This window comes from Arvicola amphibius, chromosome 13, assembly GCF_903992535.2.
Source record: "Arvicola amphibius chromosome 13, mArvAmp1.2, whole genome shotgun sequence".
Taxonomy (NCBI): Eukaryota; Metazoa; Chordata; class Mammalia; order Rodentia; family Cricetidae; genus Arvicola; species Arvicola amphibius.
In genome coordinates, this window is record NC_052059.1 from 68,160,559 (window position 1) to 68,176,067 (window position 15,509).

Below are 15,509 nucleotides of genomic sequence, written 5' to 3' on the forward strand. Positions count from 1 at the left end.
TCAGACCCCATTACAGATGGTTGTGAGCCACCATGTGGTTGCTGGGAATTGAATTCAGGACCTCTGGAAGAGCAGGCAATGCTCTTAACCTCTGAGCCATCTCTCCAGCCCTGGTTTGTTGGTTTTCCAAGATAGTTTTTTTGTGTAACCCTGAGTGTCCTGGAACTCGGTCTGTAAACCAGGCTAGCCTTGAACTCACAGAGATCCACCTGCTTCTGCCTCCAAATGCTGAGATTAAAGGCTTGTGCCACCACTGCCCAGCTGTACAAGATTCTTTTAAGGAAAACTCTCCTAGGTCCTGAACATCATTCTTTAGTCCTTATTCCTATTTTCTACCACAGTGTCTTAGCAAAGAACTTCCAGGTAGTCTTGCTGTTATCAGAGAAACCTAAGGGCTACTTAGCATAAACTCAAGTTGCTCATATCTGAATTTCTACATTGTTGTGTTGGAATGTGCCTTCCACTGGACAGGGTATTGACATTCTAAGGCATTTTTTTTGCAGTTAAATTAATAAGAACAGAAAAAGTAATGTAGCATATTCAAAATAATATTTGGGATTGAGTTTTTAGCCTCATTTCCAGTTTTGCTATAGGGGCTATTGGGAAATGCATAAGTTGTTGGTGTCATACTGTTAGCACTGAGTGTCTGGGACCTAAGGATAAGAACATCTTGTGGTTTGGTGGACAGTCTCATAGGAGTAGTAATTGACCCACCTGCACTCTCAGTCACACTTTTATTGAGCAGTAGCCCACTTGGGCTCCTCCCTGGACAGGCACGTTTCTCTCTAATTTCGTATTTATTTATTATGTATACAATATTCTGTTTGTGTGTATGTCTGCAGGTCAGAAGAGGGCACCAGACCTCATTACAGATGGTTGTGAGCCACCATGTGGTTGCCGGGAATTGAACTCAGGACCTTTGAAAGAGCAGCCAGTGCTCTTAACCACTGAGCCATCTCTCCAGCCCTCTAATTTCTTATTAATCTAGCATAAGTTTCTTCTTTAGTTAAATTCTGTGTTTTAGGGTGGCATGTGAGCAAGTTTCTGTCTCTGGAAATAACTTAGTTTTACTGGGATTTTTTGTTGCCATGTTGATGGTAAAGGCTGGGCAAGAGTCCTTCCGTTCCATCACCCGTTCCTACTACAGGGGAGCAGCCGGGGCACTACTGGTGTACGACATCACACGGTGAGTGGGTGGGCTGCAGGGTGGGGGGCTGTTGGGGCCGGTGGGGGGCACCTGGGCTGACTTCTGCCGCCCTTTGCACACATGTAACTTCCCTTCTCATGTATTTGGAACAACTTTGGCTTTTTGAAACAGGGTCCTGACCACCATTCTCAATTGTTCCGTTGTAGACGTGAAACCTTCAACCACCTGACATCATGGCTAGAGGATGCCCGCCAGCACTCCAGCTCGAACATGGTTATCATGCTGATCGGAAATAAGAGGTAAAGTTTCATCTTTGTGAGTACTAGTTACTAAGAGGCACCAGACACTCTCTGTGGATATTGAATTTCTTTTTGTTCTGTTTTGTTTTGTTTTGTTTTGATTTAGAGACAAAGTAGTGCTAGGTGGCCTAGAACTCACTCGGTAGCCCTGGCTGCTGGCCTAAAACTTGCTGCAACCCTCCTGATTGTAGGCATGTATCATCTGATTGACACTGAATTTATTTCTTTTGTGTAACAGCCCTGGCTGGCTTGGAACAACTCACAGAGATCCACCTGCCTCTGCCTCCCAAGTGCTGGGATTAAAGCATGCACCACCACTGCCCGGCTCAGACATTAAATTTCTTGATACTCAGACTTTTCTTAATATATCATCTTAGTAAGAAAATGTTACTGTGGTAAGATATGCATAAAATTTACCATTTTAACTACTTCTAGGAGTATTCTATAGCCCTAAATGTATTAGAATTGTTCTGCAAATCTCACCATTATCCATCTTCATAACTTTGTCATTTTTTTCAGACTTTGAAACCTTTGAATTATGCCATCTGCCTTGACCTCGGTGTCTTCCTCACCGTCTGCCAACCACCTTTCTGTTTCTCTTTGTTGTTGTTGAAGCTGGGCCTGTACCTTAGGCTGCCTCAGTCTAACTAGATAGCCTACGTCTAAGTGCTGGGGTTACAGGAGTGTGCCATGACACCCAGCCTCTAGATTCATTCTCTTCCCCCCCCCTTTCTTTCTTCCTTCATCTCTCTCTCCCTCTCTCTTTCTTTTTTGAAAAGATTTATTTATTATGTATACAGTATTCTGCCAGCTTGTATGCCTGCAGGCCAGAAGAGTGCACCAGATCTCATTACAGATGGTTGTGAGCCACCATCTGGTTGCTGGGACTTGAACTCAAGACCTCTGGAAGAGCAGCCAGTGCTCTTAACCTCTGAGCCATCTCTCCAGCCCCTACATTCTTTCTTTATAAATACAAGTACTCGGGATGGAGATGCATGATGTGAGACATAAAGAATGAATGAGTACAGGTACCATATGCACCTCGTAAGTAGAATTACACAATGCTTGTACTTTTATAAGTGGCTTACTTTATCTATCATAATGTCTTCATGCACTATTATAGCATATTATAGCATGAATCAGAACTTTCTTTTTCTGGATTATAGTATTTATTATTACATTTCATTCACTTATCTTTCTGTGGACACTTGGGCTGCTGCCACTTTTTGACTATTGTGACTGATGATGTCATGAACATGGGAAGAAAGATTTATCTGTTCAGATTCCTGCTCTGAGTTCTTTTGGCTACGTAACCAGTCAGATTGCTGAATCGTATGGTAGTAGTTCTGTGTTTTGTGTTTGAGGAACCACCCATGCAACAGCACCATTTTGCATTCCTGCCAGCAATTCACAGGGGTTCCAATTTACATTTTTGGCAAGACTTTGTATTCACAGTTTAAATTTTAAAAACAATTTAAAAATTTTTTAGTTTTAAAATACAATTAAAAAATTGTATCCATAGGCTAAAAGAAATGCCTGGCTGAGTTAGATCTAAGCCAGGTGTAGTGGTGTGTATCTATTTGAGACAGAGGTAAAAGATTCACAAGTTTGAGACCAGTCTGGACTATATAGCAAGTTCTAGGCTAACCTGGCTTATATATCAGAGCCCTGTTCTGTCTCAAAAATTAGGTTAGGGCCAGCGAGGTGTTTGGTGGGTGAAGGTAGCAGCCACCACGGCAGCCAGAGTGTACTGTCTGGGCTGCATATGGGAGAACTGGAGAAGTGGCTGCTGAGGGCTGTCCTGTTGCCTCCATGTGCACACGCAGAGACGTGCACACGCAGAGACATACACATGCAGAGACGTGCACACGCAGAGACATACACATTGATCAATAAATAAATGTAGTAGCCGGGCGGTGGTGGCGCACGCCTTTAATCCCAGCACTCGGGAGGCGGGGCAGGCGGATCTCTGTGAGTTCGAGACCAGCCTGGTCTACAAGAGCTAGTTCCAGGATAGGCTTCAAAGCTACAGAGAAACCCTGTCTCGAAAAACCAAAATAAATAAATAAATAAATAAATAAATAAATAAATAAATAAATAAATGTAGTAAAAAAAAATCAAAGCCAGGCAATGATAGTATATACCTTTAATCCCAGGAGGCAGAGGCAGGCGGATCTCTGAGTTCTAGGCCAGCCTGGTCTATAGAGTGAGTTCCAGTACAGCCAGGGCTTCACAGAGAAATCTTGTCTCAAAAAACAAAAACAAAATATAATAATAATCAATGAGCCAGGCATCACCATGTAATCCTAAAATCAGGATTTTAAAACTGTCTTTGGTAATACAGAGAGGTGGAGATTAGCCTGGCCTAAATGAACCTCAGAACAGGCTGGAGAGATAGCTCAGGGGTTAAGAACTCTTGCTGTTCTGTCTGAGGATCTGAGTTCCCATTCCTAGCACCATTGCCTGGAACTCTGGCTATAGGGGCTCTCACACCCTATTCTGGCCTCTATATGTACCCAAACATAAGTGGTGTACATACACAGAATTTTTTAAAAAAAATATTAAAATATGAAATAGATCTAAATAACATATTTTGTTTGCATCATTGGGATAGCTCAGTAGGTAATGACACTTGCTGCCAAGACCAATGACATAAAGTTTGATCTCTGGATCATACATGGTAGAAAGAGAGAGCCAACTTTTCCCACATATTACCTTTGACCTCTCCATATATGCCTTGTCACATGTATACCCACACGGGTAGACACACACACACACACACACACACAATAAGTAAGTACAATGTATTGAAAACAACATATTTCTCTGGAGACAGAACCACGGTGTTGTGGGCTTAACACACTGTGTAGCCAAGGGTAATCTTAATCTTCTAATCTTCCTGCTTTTATCTGCTCAGTGCTGGGATTACTAAGAGTAAGCACTGCATATCTGGATTGAAACCAGTTTTTTGTGCATATTAATCAAGGATTCTACCACCTGAAGTACACTGTGGGCTCCAAAATAATAATAATGTAATTGTTATGCCCACATTATGAGCCCTCCAGAAACCACCAGGAGTCTGAGTTCATATGCAAATCAAAGAGCCATTATTGCAAACTTGGACTTGGCCTCTCCTTCCGCTCCAACACAGCAGTTGGATCAGGGAGAGCATTGTGCTCAGCTATGGCAGGGTTTTTAAGGAGTAAAGGATGGGGGTAGGGGAATTCCTGACTCACATGGGGGTTGAACGCCTAATTGGACAGGAATGGGGTTACAGAAGTCTTGTCAAACAAAGGTTGGTACTGGTGTTGCAGCAAGGAACTTGGCAACCTATGTACAAGTTAGGGAAGCTATTCTTAAAGTTCTGGAGCCTCTGGTGCTTGTTTGTCTCAATTCTGATTGGTCCCTTCAGGGTACAGTCTGTAGTTTTTCCTGGTTATTGGAAAGGTGAGGCCTGGCCTCAGTACCCCTCTACTTTTAGTCTGCAGCCTGTCACAGCTGCACTAATGTTGTTAGGCCTCCTCAGTAACAACGATTTGAAGAATTGTAAGGATAAATTAAAAGAAAACTATATTTCCTTTTTTTAAAAAATTCCATTCTTACTGGGTAGTGGTGGTGCTGCATTCCTTAACCCCAGCCTTTGGGAGGCAGAGGCAGTAGATCTCTGAGTTCAAAGCCAGTTTGATCTACAGAGTGAGTTCCTGGACAGCCAAGGCTACACAAAGAAACCCTGTCTTGAAAAACCAAAACAGTCAGGCGGTGGTGGCACATGCCTTTAATCTCAGCACTCGGGAGGCAGAGGCAGGGGGATCTCTGTGAGTTGGAGGCCAGCCTGGACTACAAGAGCTAGTTCCAGGACAGGCTTCAAAGCTACAGAGAAACCCTGTCTTGAAAAAGAAAAGAAAAGAAAAAAACAAACAAACAAAAAGCAAAATTCTGTTTTTTAAGTAGCAACAGTTGCTATTCACCTGTGTATGTTTCTTTATGCATAGTAAAGCATGGGAATCAGCAATAGAGTCTTCGATCTCATTTCCTATTACATACTGATTTTGAAAATTGTTATTACTATTACTATTATTTTATTTTCTGAGATAGAATTACACCATGTAGCCCTGGTTGGCTTGGGATTTGCTCTGTAGACCAAAATACCCTGGAATTTACAGAGATCTGCCTGCCTCTACCTCTGTAGCACTAATAATAAAAACCGAGATACAGATATTGGGGCTCAAGCTGAAGATCAGAAAAGCAAAAAAAACCAAGCCACTAGAGAAGTCTTACCCCTACCAGGGGAGACTGGGAGACTGCAGACTGAGCCCTGATCCTCTGTCTCCTCCCCTTTAGTGATGGGATTAAAGGTATGTAACTCCCTAGTACTGGGATGAAAGGTGTGAGCCACCACCACCAGGGTCTGTTTCTGCATTGATTTTGTATAGCCCAGGGTGGCCTTGAACTCACAGAGATCTGTCTGCCTCTGTCTCCCAAATCCTGGGATTAAAGGTGTGTGATGCCACTGCCTGGCCTCTAGTGGCTTAGTGTTACCCTCTGATCTTCAAGCAAGCTTTATTTACTAAAACATAAATAAAATATCACTATATGCCTCCGGAGTGCTGGGATTTAAGGTGTGCATCACACCCAGCTTTATTTTCAATTATGAAACAGAATTTACTGTTGTAGCCCAGGCTGGCCTTCAGTCACAGTCCTTTAGTCTCGGCTTCCCAAGTACAGACTTTGAACACCTTGTCTTTTTGTCTTGTGCCATTTGTGGTGTGTGGAAGTCAGGATGGACATAGTTGCAAGGGAATAGAAGGCAGAAGCTGCATTTTTTTTTTTTTTGTTAATTTGGGGGTACCTTTTATTGATTTGATTTTCTTTCTTTCTTTCTTTCTTTCTTTCTTTCTTTCTTTCTTTCTTTTCTTTTCTTTTTGGTTTTTCAAGACAGGGTTTCTCTGTAGCTTTGAAGCTTGTCCTGGAACTAGCTCTTGTAGACCAGGCTGGTCTCGAACTCACAGAGATCCTCCTTTCCCTGCCTCCCGAGTGCTGGGATTAAAGGCGTGCGCCACCACTGCCCAGCTGATTTGATGTTCTTTAATAGATGTACTGGCTAGTTTTATGTCAACTTGATACAAGCTAGAGCATCGGTTCTCAACCTGTGGTTCACAACCCCTTTGGCAAACCTCTATCTCCCCAAATATTTACATTATGATTCATAACAGTAGCAAGCTTACAGTGATGAAGTAGCAATCTTCACATCATGAAGAACTGTATTAAAGAGTCACAGCATTAGGATGGTTGAGAACCACTGAGCTGGAGTTGGGAGAGGAGGGAGCCCCAGTTGAGAAAATGCCTCTGTAAAACTGGACTGCACGTGAGCCTGCAGGGCATTTTCTTAATCAGTGATTGTTGGGGGAGGACCCAGCCCTGTGAGTGAGGCCACCCCTGGGCTGGTAGTTTTGGGTTCTATAAGAAAGCAGGCTGAGCAAGCCATGAGGAGTAAACCAGTAAGCAACACCCTTCCAAGGCCTCTGCATCAGCTCCTACCTCCAGGTTCCTGCTTTGAGTTCCTATCCTGACTTCCTTTGATGATGAACTGTGATGTGGAAACTTAAGCTAAATAAACCCTTTTTCTGTGAGGGCCAGCGGTGAAAATCTAAGTCTGGGCAGGTCACCCAAAGGAAGTTCTTTACTTCTTCCAACCATTATCACCTGGGACTCTGGCCATTGATGAATTTCAATGGAGGCTGGAGTCTCAGTTGTTTATCCTGAGATAGTTCCAGCTGCAGGAGGAACCGCAAGCTGAGATCACCCAACCCCCACCCAAGAACAGACCATTCAAAGGAAATTCCTGTTATTCCAAGCACTGTAGATAGAAACACCTGCCAGTCACCAGGAAACCCTAGGTGAATGTCAGTCAATCAGGGGTCTTAAAACCACAGAAACCCCTCACCCCCACCTAAAACCCTATTCTAATTGAGCTCGGGGCTCTCCAGTTATTCCAATACATTGGACATGCGGAGAGTTTGCAAACTCGATTAAAATAAAGGCTCTTGGTTTCCTCATTGGCTTGCAGGGGTGCAGATCTGGGCACAGCACTCTCCAGGTTTCTCTTGGTTGGCTTGCAGGGGTGCTGATTTGGGCACAGCACTCTCCAGGTTTCTTTTGGTCATGGTGTTTCACTGCGACAATAGTAATTCTTTTATTTGTTTGATTGCTTGTTTGTGTTTTTCAAGACAAGGTTTCTCTGTAGCTTTGGATCCTGTCCTGGAACTCCCTCTGTAGACCAGGCTGGCCTCGAACTCACAGAGATCCACTTGCCTCTGCATCCCAAGTGCTGGGATTAAAGGTGTGGACCACCACCGCCCAGCAACAATAGTAATTCTAACTAACACTATAGATTTCTTATTTTTTTCATGATTAAAAAGCCAGACTATAGACTCTCTCAGGCAAAATTTCCCATTTGAAAACCAAAGCCAGGTAGGTAAATCTGTTTTCACCAGCTTTATATTCTAGTTTTCATGGCCTTTCCTTGCTACTTTTCTCCACTTCTGCTTATGGCCTGTTAGACCATAGATCCATATCACTTTCCCTAATTATGAAGTGCGAAGTCTCCCTTATACACACTAGAAATGAGACTAGTAAGTGTTAAGGTAACTGTTCTCCTTATTTCTGAATTAATCTCTCATGAGTTAATTCTAGGAAAAGAAAGTATCATCACTACAGGGTAAGAAGTCCTTCGATTTGAGCCTGCTACTAAATAGCATCTTACTTTATTGTTTCTACTGTGCTGTCCTGGATCCCATTTGAAAAGTCACAGGGTAGCTAGGGGTAGCTGCGAACACCAGCACTCAGGACGCAGAGTCAGGCAGATTTCTGTGAGTTCCAGGCCAACCTGGTCTATAGAATGAGCTTCAGAACAGCCAGGGCTACCCAGAGACACCCCTGTCTTAAAAAACACAAAACAAACAAACAAACAAAGACATAGGCTACCTCGGGTGAGTGAGGTTTGCTCACTTCTATGTAAGCCTGTTCTTATAACAGAGAACAGTAGTATCTTCAGCCATGCAGAAGCTATTGTGAATGTAAATAATACCTCCTAAGAGACTGCAAAAGTCGGTAAGCCTTTCAAGCATTAGTTGGCAGTTTTTAACTGTGATGGTATCCTTTTAGAACTATGGTTACCGCCTTTTCTTAAATCTTTAAAGTTTTGCCTGGAGGTGGTAGTGCATGCCTTTAATCCCAGTACTTGGGAGGCAGATGCAGGTGCATTTCAGTGAATTTGAGGCCAGCCTGGTCTACAAAGCGAATACCAGGATGGCCATGACTGTTACACAGAGAAACCCTGTCTCGAAAAAAACAAAACAAAACAAAACAAAAAACCCACAAAATTTTATAAAGTGTTCTCCCTAATTAATCTCTTAACAGTGATCTAGAATCCCGGAGGGATGTGAAAAGAGAAGAAGGAGAAGCCTTTGCTCGGGAGCACGGCCTTATATTCATGGAGACATCAGCCAAGACAGCCTGCAATGTTGAAGAGGTATCAGTGCAGGGGGAGTGGGGAAAGGGGCTCAGAGGCTGTGCTGTTGTCTTCTTCAGAATCCTCTTCTCCAGGGTATGAGTAAGCAAAGGATGCATTGTGGTCAGAATGACTAATGTCTCCTTTCACCCTAATTCCTAAGGTTTTACTTTTGCTTTTTTATAACCTTATTGGTTCATGAGGATTAGATACCACTGTTACTTATAAGTCACTTCAGTTGGGACTCTGACAGAAACTGTCCTCATGGTGATGACGGGTGTTGACTGCATTGCCTGGCTGAGTTATTTGTTTTATTTGCGCTGGCAGCTAACCTATAACCTAGGAACATCAGTACCTGAATACAGTAGCTTCACCTTTTTACAACTGTACTTAATGTATTTTCTTGTGGTGGTGGTTTTGTTTCTTTAGATACAGTCATGCTATACAGACCAAACTACCCCAAAACTTGCTGTGTAGCTCAAGCTGGCCTCAAATTTGCAATCATGGAGTATATTAGTCCCTGGAGTATTGGGATGATAGGTATGCATTCCATATCTACTCAATGACTTCTACAAGGACATTTGTGGAAATTATACTTTTTTGTTTGTTTGTTTGTTTTTTTCAAAGATTCATTTATTATGTATATATACAGCATGTTTGTCTGCACACCAGAAGAGGGCATCAGATCTCATTACAGATGGTTGTGAGCCACTATGTGGTTGCTAGGAATTGAACTCAAGACCTCTGGAAAAGCAGTCAGTATTCTTAACACTCTGAGCCATGGCCTGTTTGTTTGTTTGTTTGTTTGTTTGTTTTTGAGACAGGGTTTCTCTGTGCCCCTGGCTGTCCTGGAACTCACTCTGTATGCCAGACTGGTCTCGAACCCAGAGATATACCTGTCTTTGCCTCTGCCACCTGAGTGCTGGGATCAAAGGTGTGCACCACCATTGCTTAGCTAAGATGGTTTGTTTTGTTTTTTGAAACAGGATCTATGTAACCTTGGCTGGCCTAGAACTTACTACATAGACCAGGCTGGCCTCAAAGTCATAGAGATCCACCTGCCTTCTGCTTCCATAGTGCTGGGATTAAAGGCATATACTACCACCATGCTTAGCTGAAATTTTCTGTATTACCGCTTTCTACTGTTTCTTAAGATTTCAGTTAATTAGTTAATTAGTTAGTTTGAGATAGAGTGTTTCTGGGTAGCTCTGGCTGACCTGGAACTTACTGTGTTGACCAGGCTGGTTTCAGACTTGTGTGATCCTCTCACCTCTGTCTCCTCAGTGGTGAAATTACAGGTATGGACCAACACACCCAGATCCTTAATTCACCAAAGGAATCCAGATAGGGATATTTGTATTTCTCTCATCTCTTGATTTAAATTTAAGACTGATAAATGATTTATGTCTCCCTCAGGCCTTCATTAACACAGCCAAAGAAATATATAAGAAGATCCAGCAGGGTTTATTTGATGTCCACAATGAGGTAAGAAAGGCTGGGGCTGGAACTGGCAGTTACCTTGATGGAAGCACCCTAGAATGTCAGCATTCCTGCCTGATGTCAGACCAATCAATCACAGCTGTCAATTCAAGCTTTTTTTGTGTGTGTGGGGGGGGAGGTTGAGACAGGGTTTCTATCTGGCTTTTAGCCTGTCCTGGAACTAGCGCTTTTTTTTTTTTTTTTTTTTTTTGGTTTTTCGAGACAGGGTTTCTCTGCAGCTTTTTTAGAGCCTGTCCTGGAACTAGCTCTTGTAGACCAGGCTGGCCTCGAACTCACAGAGATCCGCCTGCCTCTGCCTCCCGAGTGCTGGGATTAAAGGCGTGCGCCACCACCGCCTGGCTTGTTTACTATTCCAAAATTTGAGAGAGATCTAATTCATAATTGCTTAGGAGGGGAAGGTCTGGGACAGGACAAAAAATGATCATATGCTAATATGCCACTTCTCTTTTGCTTCACTTACTCGTTAAAGAAAGTATGTGTATGTGGTATGCATGTGTATCTATACATGTTCACATGTGTGTAAGCAAAAGTGTGTGTGCTCATGTGGAGGTCTAATGTTGGCAGCAGGTACCTTCCCCGTTGGTCTGCACCTTACATATTGAGGCGCGGTCTCTCGCTGAATCCAGAGCTTACTATTTAGACTAGTCTGGCTAGTCAGTTTGCTGTAGGGATTCCCTGACTTTGCCTCCCAAGGACTGGGATTGAAGGTGTGCTGCCATGGCCCCTCTGGCCCTTATATGGCTTGTAAGGATCTAAACTGTGGCTCTCATGTTTACATAGCAAGTACTGTCCCTGTTCAGCCATCTCTTCAGCCCTCTTAGTTCTCCTGCTCAATTCTGCACACAGCTATAAGATTTATATGTGACAGCACGCTTTGGAAACAACCCCAAAGCTACCTCTGGTCGCCCCACATCATGGCCAGATTTCTCCACAGCCGTGTGAGGAGAACAAGATTCTCAGAGTTTAACTGAAGATTTCTCCTTTATCCCCATCCTTACTCTCGTTCACTTCACCACTGATGTCGGAATTGTTGCCTTTTTTCTTTTGCAGGCAAATGGCATTAAGATTGGGCCCCAACAGTCAATTTCAACATCATCAGGACCAAGTTCCTCACAGCGAAACACTTGTGACGTAGGCTCTGACTCTGGCTGCTGCTGAGCATCTGACATCTGGCCTGAACTCTTTTTTTTTTTCTTTCCTGGAACAGCTTCAGATCAATCAGCTTAAAGAAAGAGGTCTTACTTGCTTTGGCTGAGAGCAGGCTCTTTTCAGTGTGCGATGTTTCACCCTTCACTTAAAACACCAGGAGAAAATTGGACCCTTACTAACCTGTCCTCCATTAGGGATATGAGTATTCCAAATAGATCAGGGCTCCTCTCATCCTCTGATTTCTAAAATGTTAGGATCAAAGTTGATTGTCACAGTAGTTAAAAAATAAACAACTTACTAAGTATCTACATCTGTTTGCTAGGTGTGGTGGCACATACCTATAATTCCAGCGCTCAGGAGCTTTGGCAGGAGGATCTCCATGAGCTTTGAAGTCAGTCTGGGCTACATAAGTATTACCAGGCTAATAGTATACACAGCTAACATAGTATCATCCTGTCTCAAAAGGAAAAAATAGAGAAAGGAGAAAAATGCATATATCTGTTCTTCACCTAATTTTTAGTAGCTAGGGTGAAGGATATTCTGATGGAACATTTAGGACTAAGGATCTGGATAATTTGGATGATAGCTCTGTACATAGTAATTTCATTGAGTTTATTTCTTTGCCGTGGAAACCCGCTTGTCATTTCATAAGAGTTCCTCTAGAAGCTAGGTGCCTCGGTACCATCTCATTCCTAGTTTCTTTTTATTGATTGTGCGTGTACAGAGCTTTAAATACCATTCCACAGGAGCCCACCACCTTGGTTTTTGAGACAGCATCTCCCACAGGAACCTGGAGCTTCATGATTAGGCAAGGCTAGCTGGCCATTTTCATTGCTAGTTCCTGGATGTTAACTACAGAACTTTGAGAGCAGCAGAGTTGGTGCTGGACCTGTAACGTTTACTTAAGAAAATGTTAGTTTTTCATTTTGTTTAGGGGACCAGTTCTAGCATTACAGTTTCTTTCACCAAATTGATTCCTACTCTTTCATCATTCTTTCTTTTACCTCATTTTTTGTTTTGATGTGTGTGCCTGCGTGTGTGCGTTCATGTGTGCGTGTGCATGTGTGTGTGTGTATGTGTGTGTGTTGTTTGAGAGGGGCTCTACTAGAGATCAAATCTAGGTTCTTGAGCATGCTAGGTAAGTGCTGTACCACTGAGCTATACCCTTAGGAGCTTTCTCTTACTTTTTTGTTTTGAGGCAAGTTGCCTAGGCTAGCCTTGAACTGTAGGCCTTAAATTTGGGATCCTGATGCCCCAATTTCCAGATATACTCCTAACCATATCTATTAGACTTGTACTCTAATCAATCTAATTGACTTACTGAAGATGACATATTTCTTCCAGCTTCTATATTTCTGCACATGCTCTCCCCTCTACTAACATTCTTCTGACTTTCTCCTTGAGGAGATTCTTGGTGACTCCTAGAAAGTTCTAAGAAATGATTAAACACAGTGTCTCTTAGCATTCCTATCTCGGTTATTCGTATGTGTATCTATTTGTTTTACCTTGTAAATATTTTTGTAGGTTTTATTTTTTTGGAGGGGTTCTGTCTCATATAGGATGTAAGCTCTGTGAGAGCAGGGTCCATGACATTCCCAACCCATCACACCATTCTTTATCTGTGCAATTTTATGATCTGGATTTGAGTGACATACTTTAAAACTTAAGGCTTTCAACTTTAAAAGAAACAAAAGGCCTTAGAGTTGTGTCTTTGTAAATGTTTCTGTTTTCCCCATCTGCTTATCCTGGGTTCTCTGCTGCTCTTCTCTCCCGCCTCTCCTGCCTCCATTCCACGCCGCATACAGTAGGAACGCCTGCAACAAGACTCATCCGCTCCTAGACTGTGTGATGCAGTTACCTCTGTTCACTCAGCACACCACCTTCTGGGACAGCTGCTTTCTTTTTTACTTGTCTCATTTTCTTTCACAGCACCGAGGTCTCACCAAATTTTCTAGTTTTTATTGTTAATGACTGTTTTACTATTAAATATATGCATGATCCAAGCTGCTTCTCTTTCATGTGTCATTTCTGATTATACCATAAGTGTAAGTAGATAATATCCTCTGGAGTATTGGGCCAAACATACTGCCTTCTCAGAATTGGTTTATACTGAATCTAGCCCTGGTAGAAGCAGTAAAGTCAACATTATATCACAGGAACTTAGAGGACATATGGTCATTGAAGTAATTATGGTTTTGGTGTTTTGTTTTTTAACACTACTCATTCCAAAAAGATTTGTTGGTTGTTGAGTTTCATTTAGTCTGTTTCCTTACCAGGCAAAACACTAAAGTATATAATTTAGTATGTTTCTTTTTTCCTTTTCCCTCCGTCTCTTCTTTTCTCTCTTTCTTTCTTTTTTAATAAGCTATATAGCCCAGGCTGTCCTAGAACTCCTGATCCGCCTATCTTAGCCTCCCGAGTGTTCAATGTGCCAGCACATTCATCAATGTTGTAGTTTCTATTAAACAGTTTTTCTTTACTCTTCAAAAAATTTTTTAGCAGTTCATAAGGATTAGAGAATTGGCCAAAGACAGTATTTTGCCTACAGCTGTTATTCTCAGTGTGTGAAAGGGAAGCATTCTGAGTGTTGTTGGAGCATTAGAAAGGGGAAAAAAAACCTAATTCCCACATCCAATTGTATTATGTTTTATAACCTATGCTAGGTATTTTTTGTCATTTTGAAAGGAAACAGAAAAGAATGTGGCTATAAATTCATGGCCCAAGTCAAGTGATCATGAATGAACAGAGAAACGTCTCCCACCCACAGGTGCTGAATGGTAATGATGGGACTCGCTGGCTGTCAGTTGGTTTTTGAAGCCATGAACACTGATAATCATGTAATTTATAGGAACAAATCAGTGTAATTAGCAGAAATCATTGGGTCAGACACTTTCCCCCTTGCTACGATGCTTATAATGACTTCCTTTGTTGGTGGGTCTTGTATTCTGTACCAGAAAATAGCTAGAACGATGATAGCCTCTTATTATAGAAACCATTAATAATTGAGATTGTACCTCTTTGCATTTGCACAGACACTATTTACACAAAACATTGTTCTCATAAATCCTAATACTTCAAACTTGTACAGTGGTATTTAGAGCTAGGAAAGAAATTAACAAAGAGATATTCAGTATACAAGGACAATTAGTGATCAAGTCTTATTTTCTCATAAAATATTACATGACTTTTTGGGTTTTGTTTTGTTTTTGTTTTTCAAGTCAGAGTTTCTCTGTATAGTCTTGGCTGTCCTAGAACTCTGTAGACCATGCTGGCTTCAACTCACAGAGATCTTCCTGCCTCTGCCTCCCAGTGCTGGGATTAAAGGCGTGCACCACCACCCAGCTTGACATGATTTCTTAACTCTATGCCCATGCACTTATGCTACTGTTTGGAAAATTCCCTTAATAACTGAAAAGACTCCATCTATGACTCTTGAAAAAATGTATTTTAAAGATTTTTGAAAGACTAGAGAGATGGCTGAGCTGTTGAGCATGTACTGCTCCTTCAAAGGACCAGAGTTCAGTTCCATGTCCTGCATGTTGGATGACTCATAGCCCCTGTAACTCCAGCTCCAAGGGGATCCCACACCTCTGCTTTCTGCCAGCATCAGTGCTCATGCACATATATATATGTATATATATATATATATACACACACACATAATTACAAATATAATAAAAATATTTTTAAGAGGAAGTTTTGTAGGTCTTGCCATTCAGCCCAAGCACCCTGATACTTTCCAGTACTGGTATTTAAACAAACAAACCCCAAAACTAGTGTGAAAATGTAGTTGGCAGAATTCTAGAAAACACAGGAACACCTTTCTCAGTTCATTTCTCAGATGAAATTTTCCTTCTTTCCAGGATAAATAACTCTGTCAATGGTCCCTCTTCTAGGACTTATT

At 42.0% G+C, this 15,509-nt stretch overlaps 1 protein-coding gene across 1 annotated transcript in view; it reads left to right on the top strand.

Annotated features, from left to right (window-relative positions):
* The window catches only part of Rab2b (RAB2B, member RAS oncogene family), a 22,592-nt gene extending 8,984 nt beyond the window's left edge, over positions 1-13,608 (top strand). Inside the window, exons 4-8 of the mRNA XM_038309572.1 lie at positions 1,104-1,186; positions 1,354-1,446; positions 8,866-8,977; positions 10,373-10,441; positions 11,507-13,608. Coding sequence (XP_038165500.1) covers positions 1,104-1,186; positions 1,354-1,446; positions 8,866-8,977; positions 10,373-10,441; positions 11,507-11,614 — 465 coding nt within the window. The 3' untranslated portion in view covers positions 11,615-13,608. The remainder of the gene's footprint in view (positions 1-1,103; positions 1,187-1,353; positions 1,447-8,865; positions 8,978-10,372; positions 10,442-11,506) is intronic.
* The last annotated feature ends 1,901 nt before the right edge of the window (positions 13,609-15,509 follow it).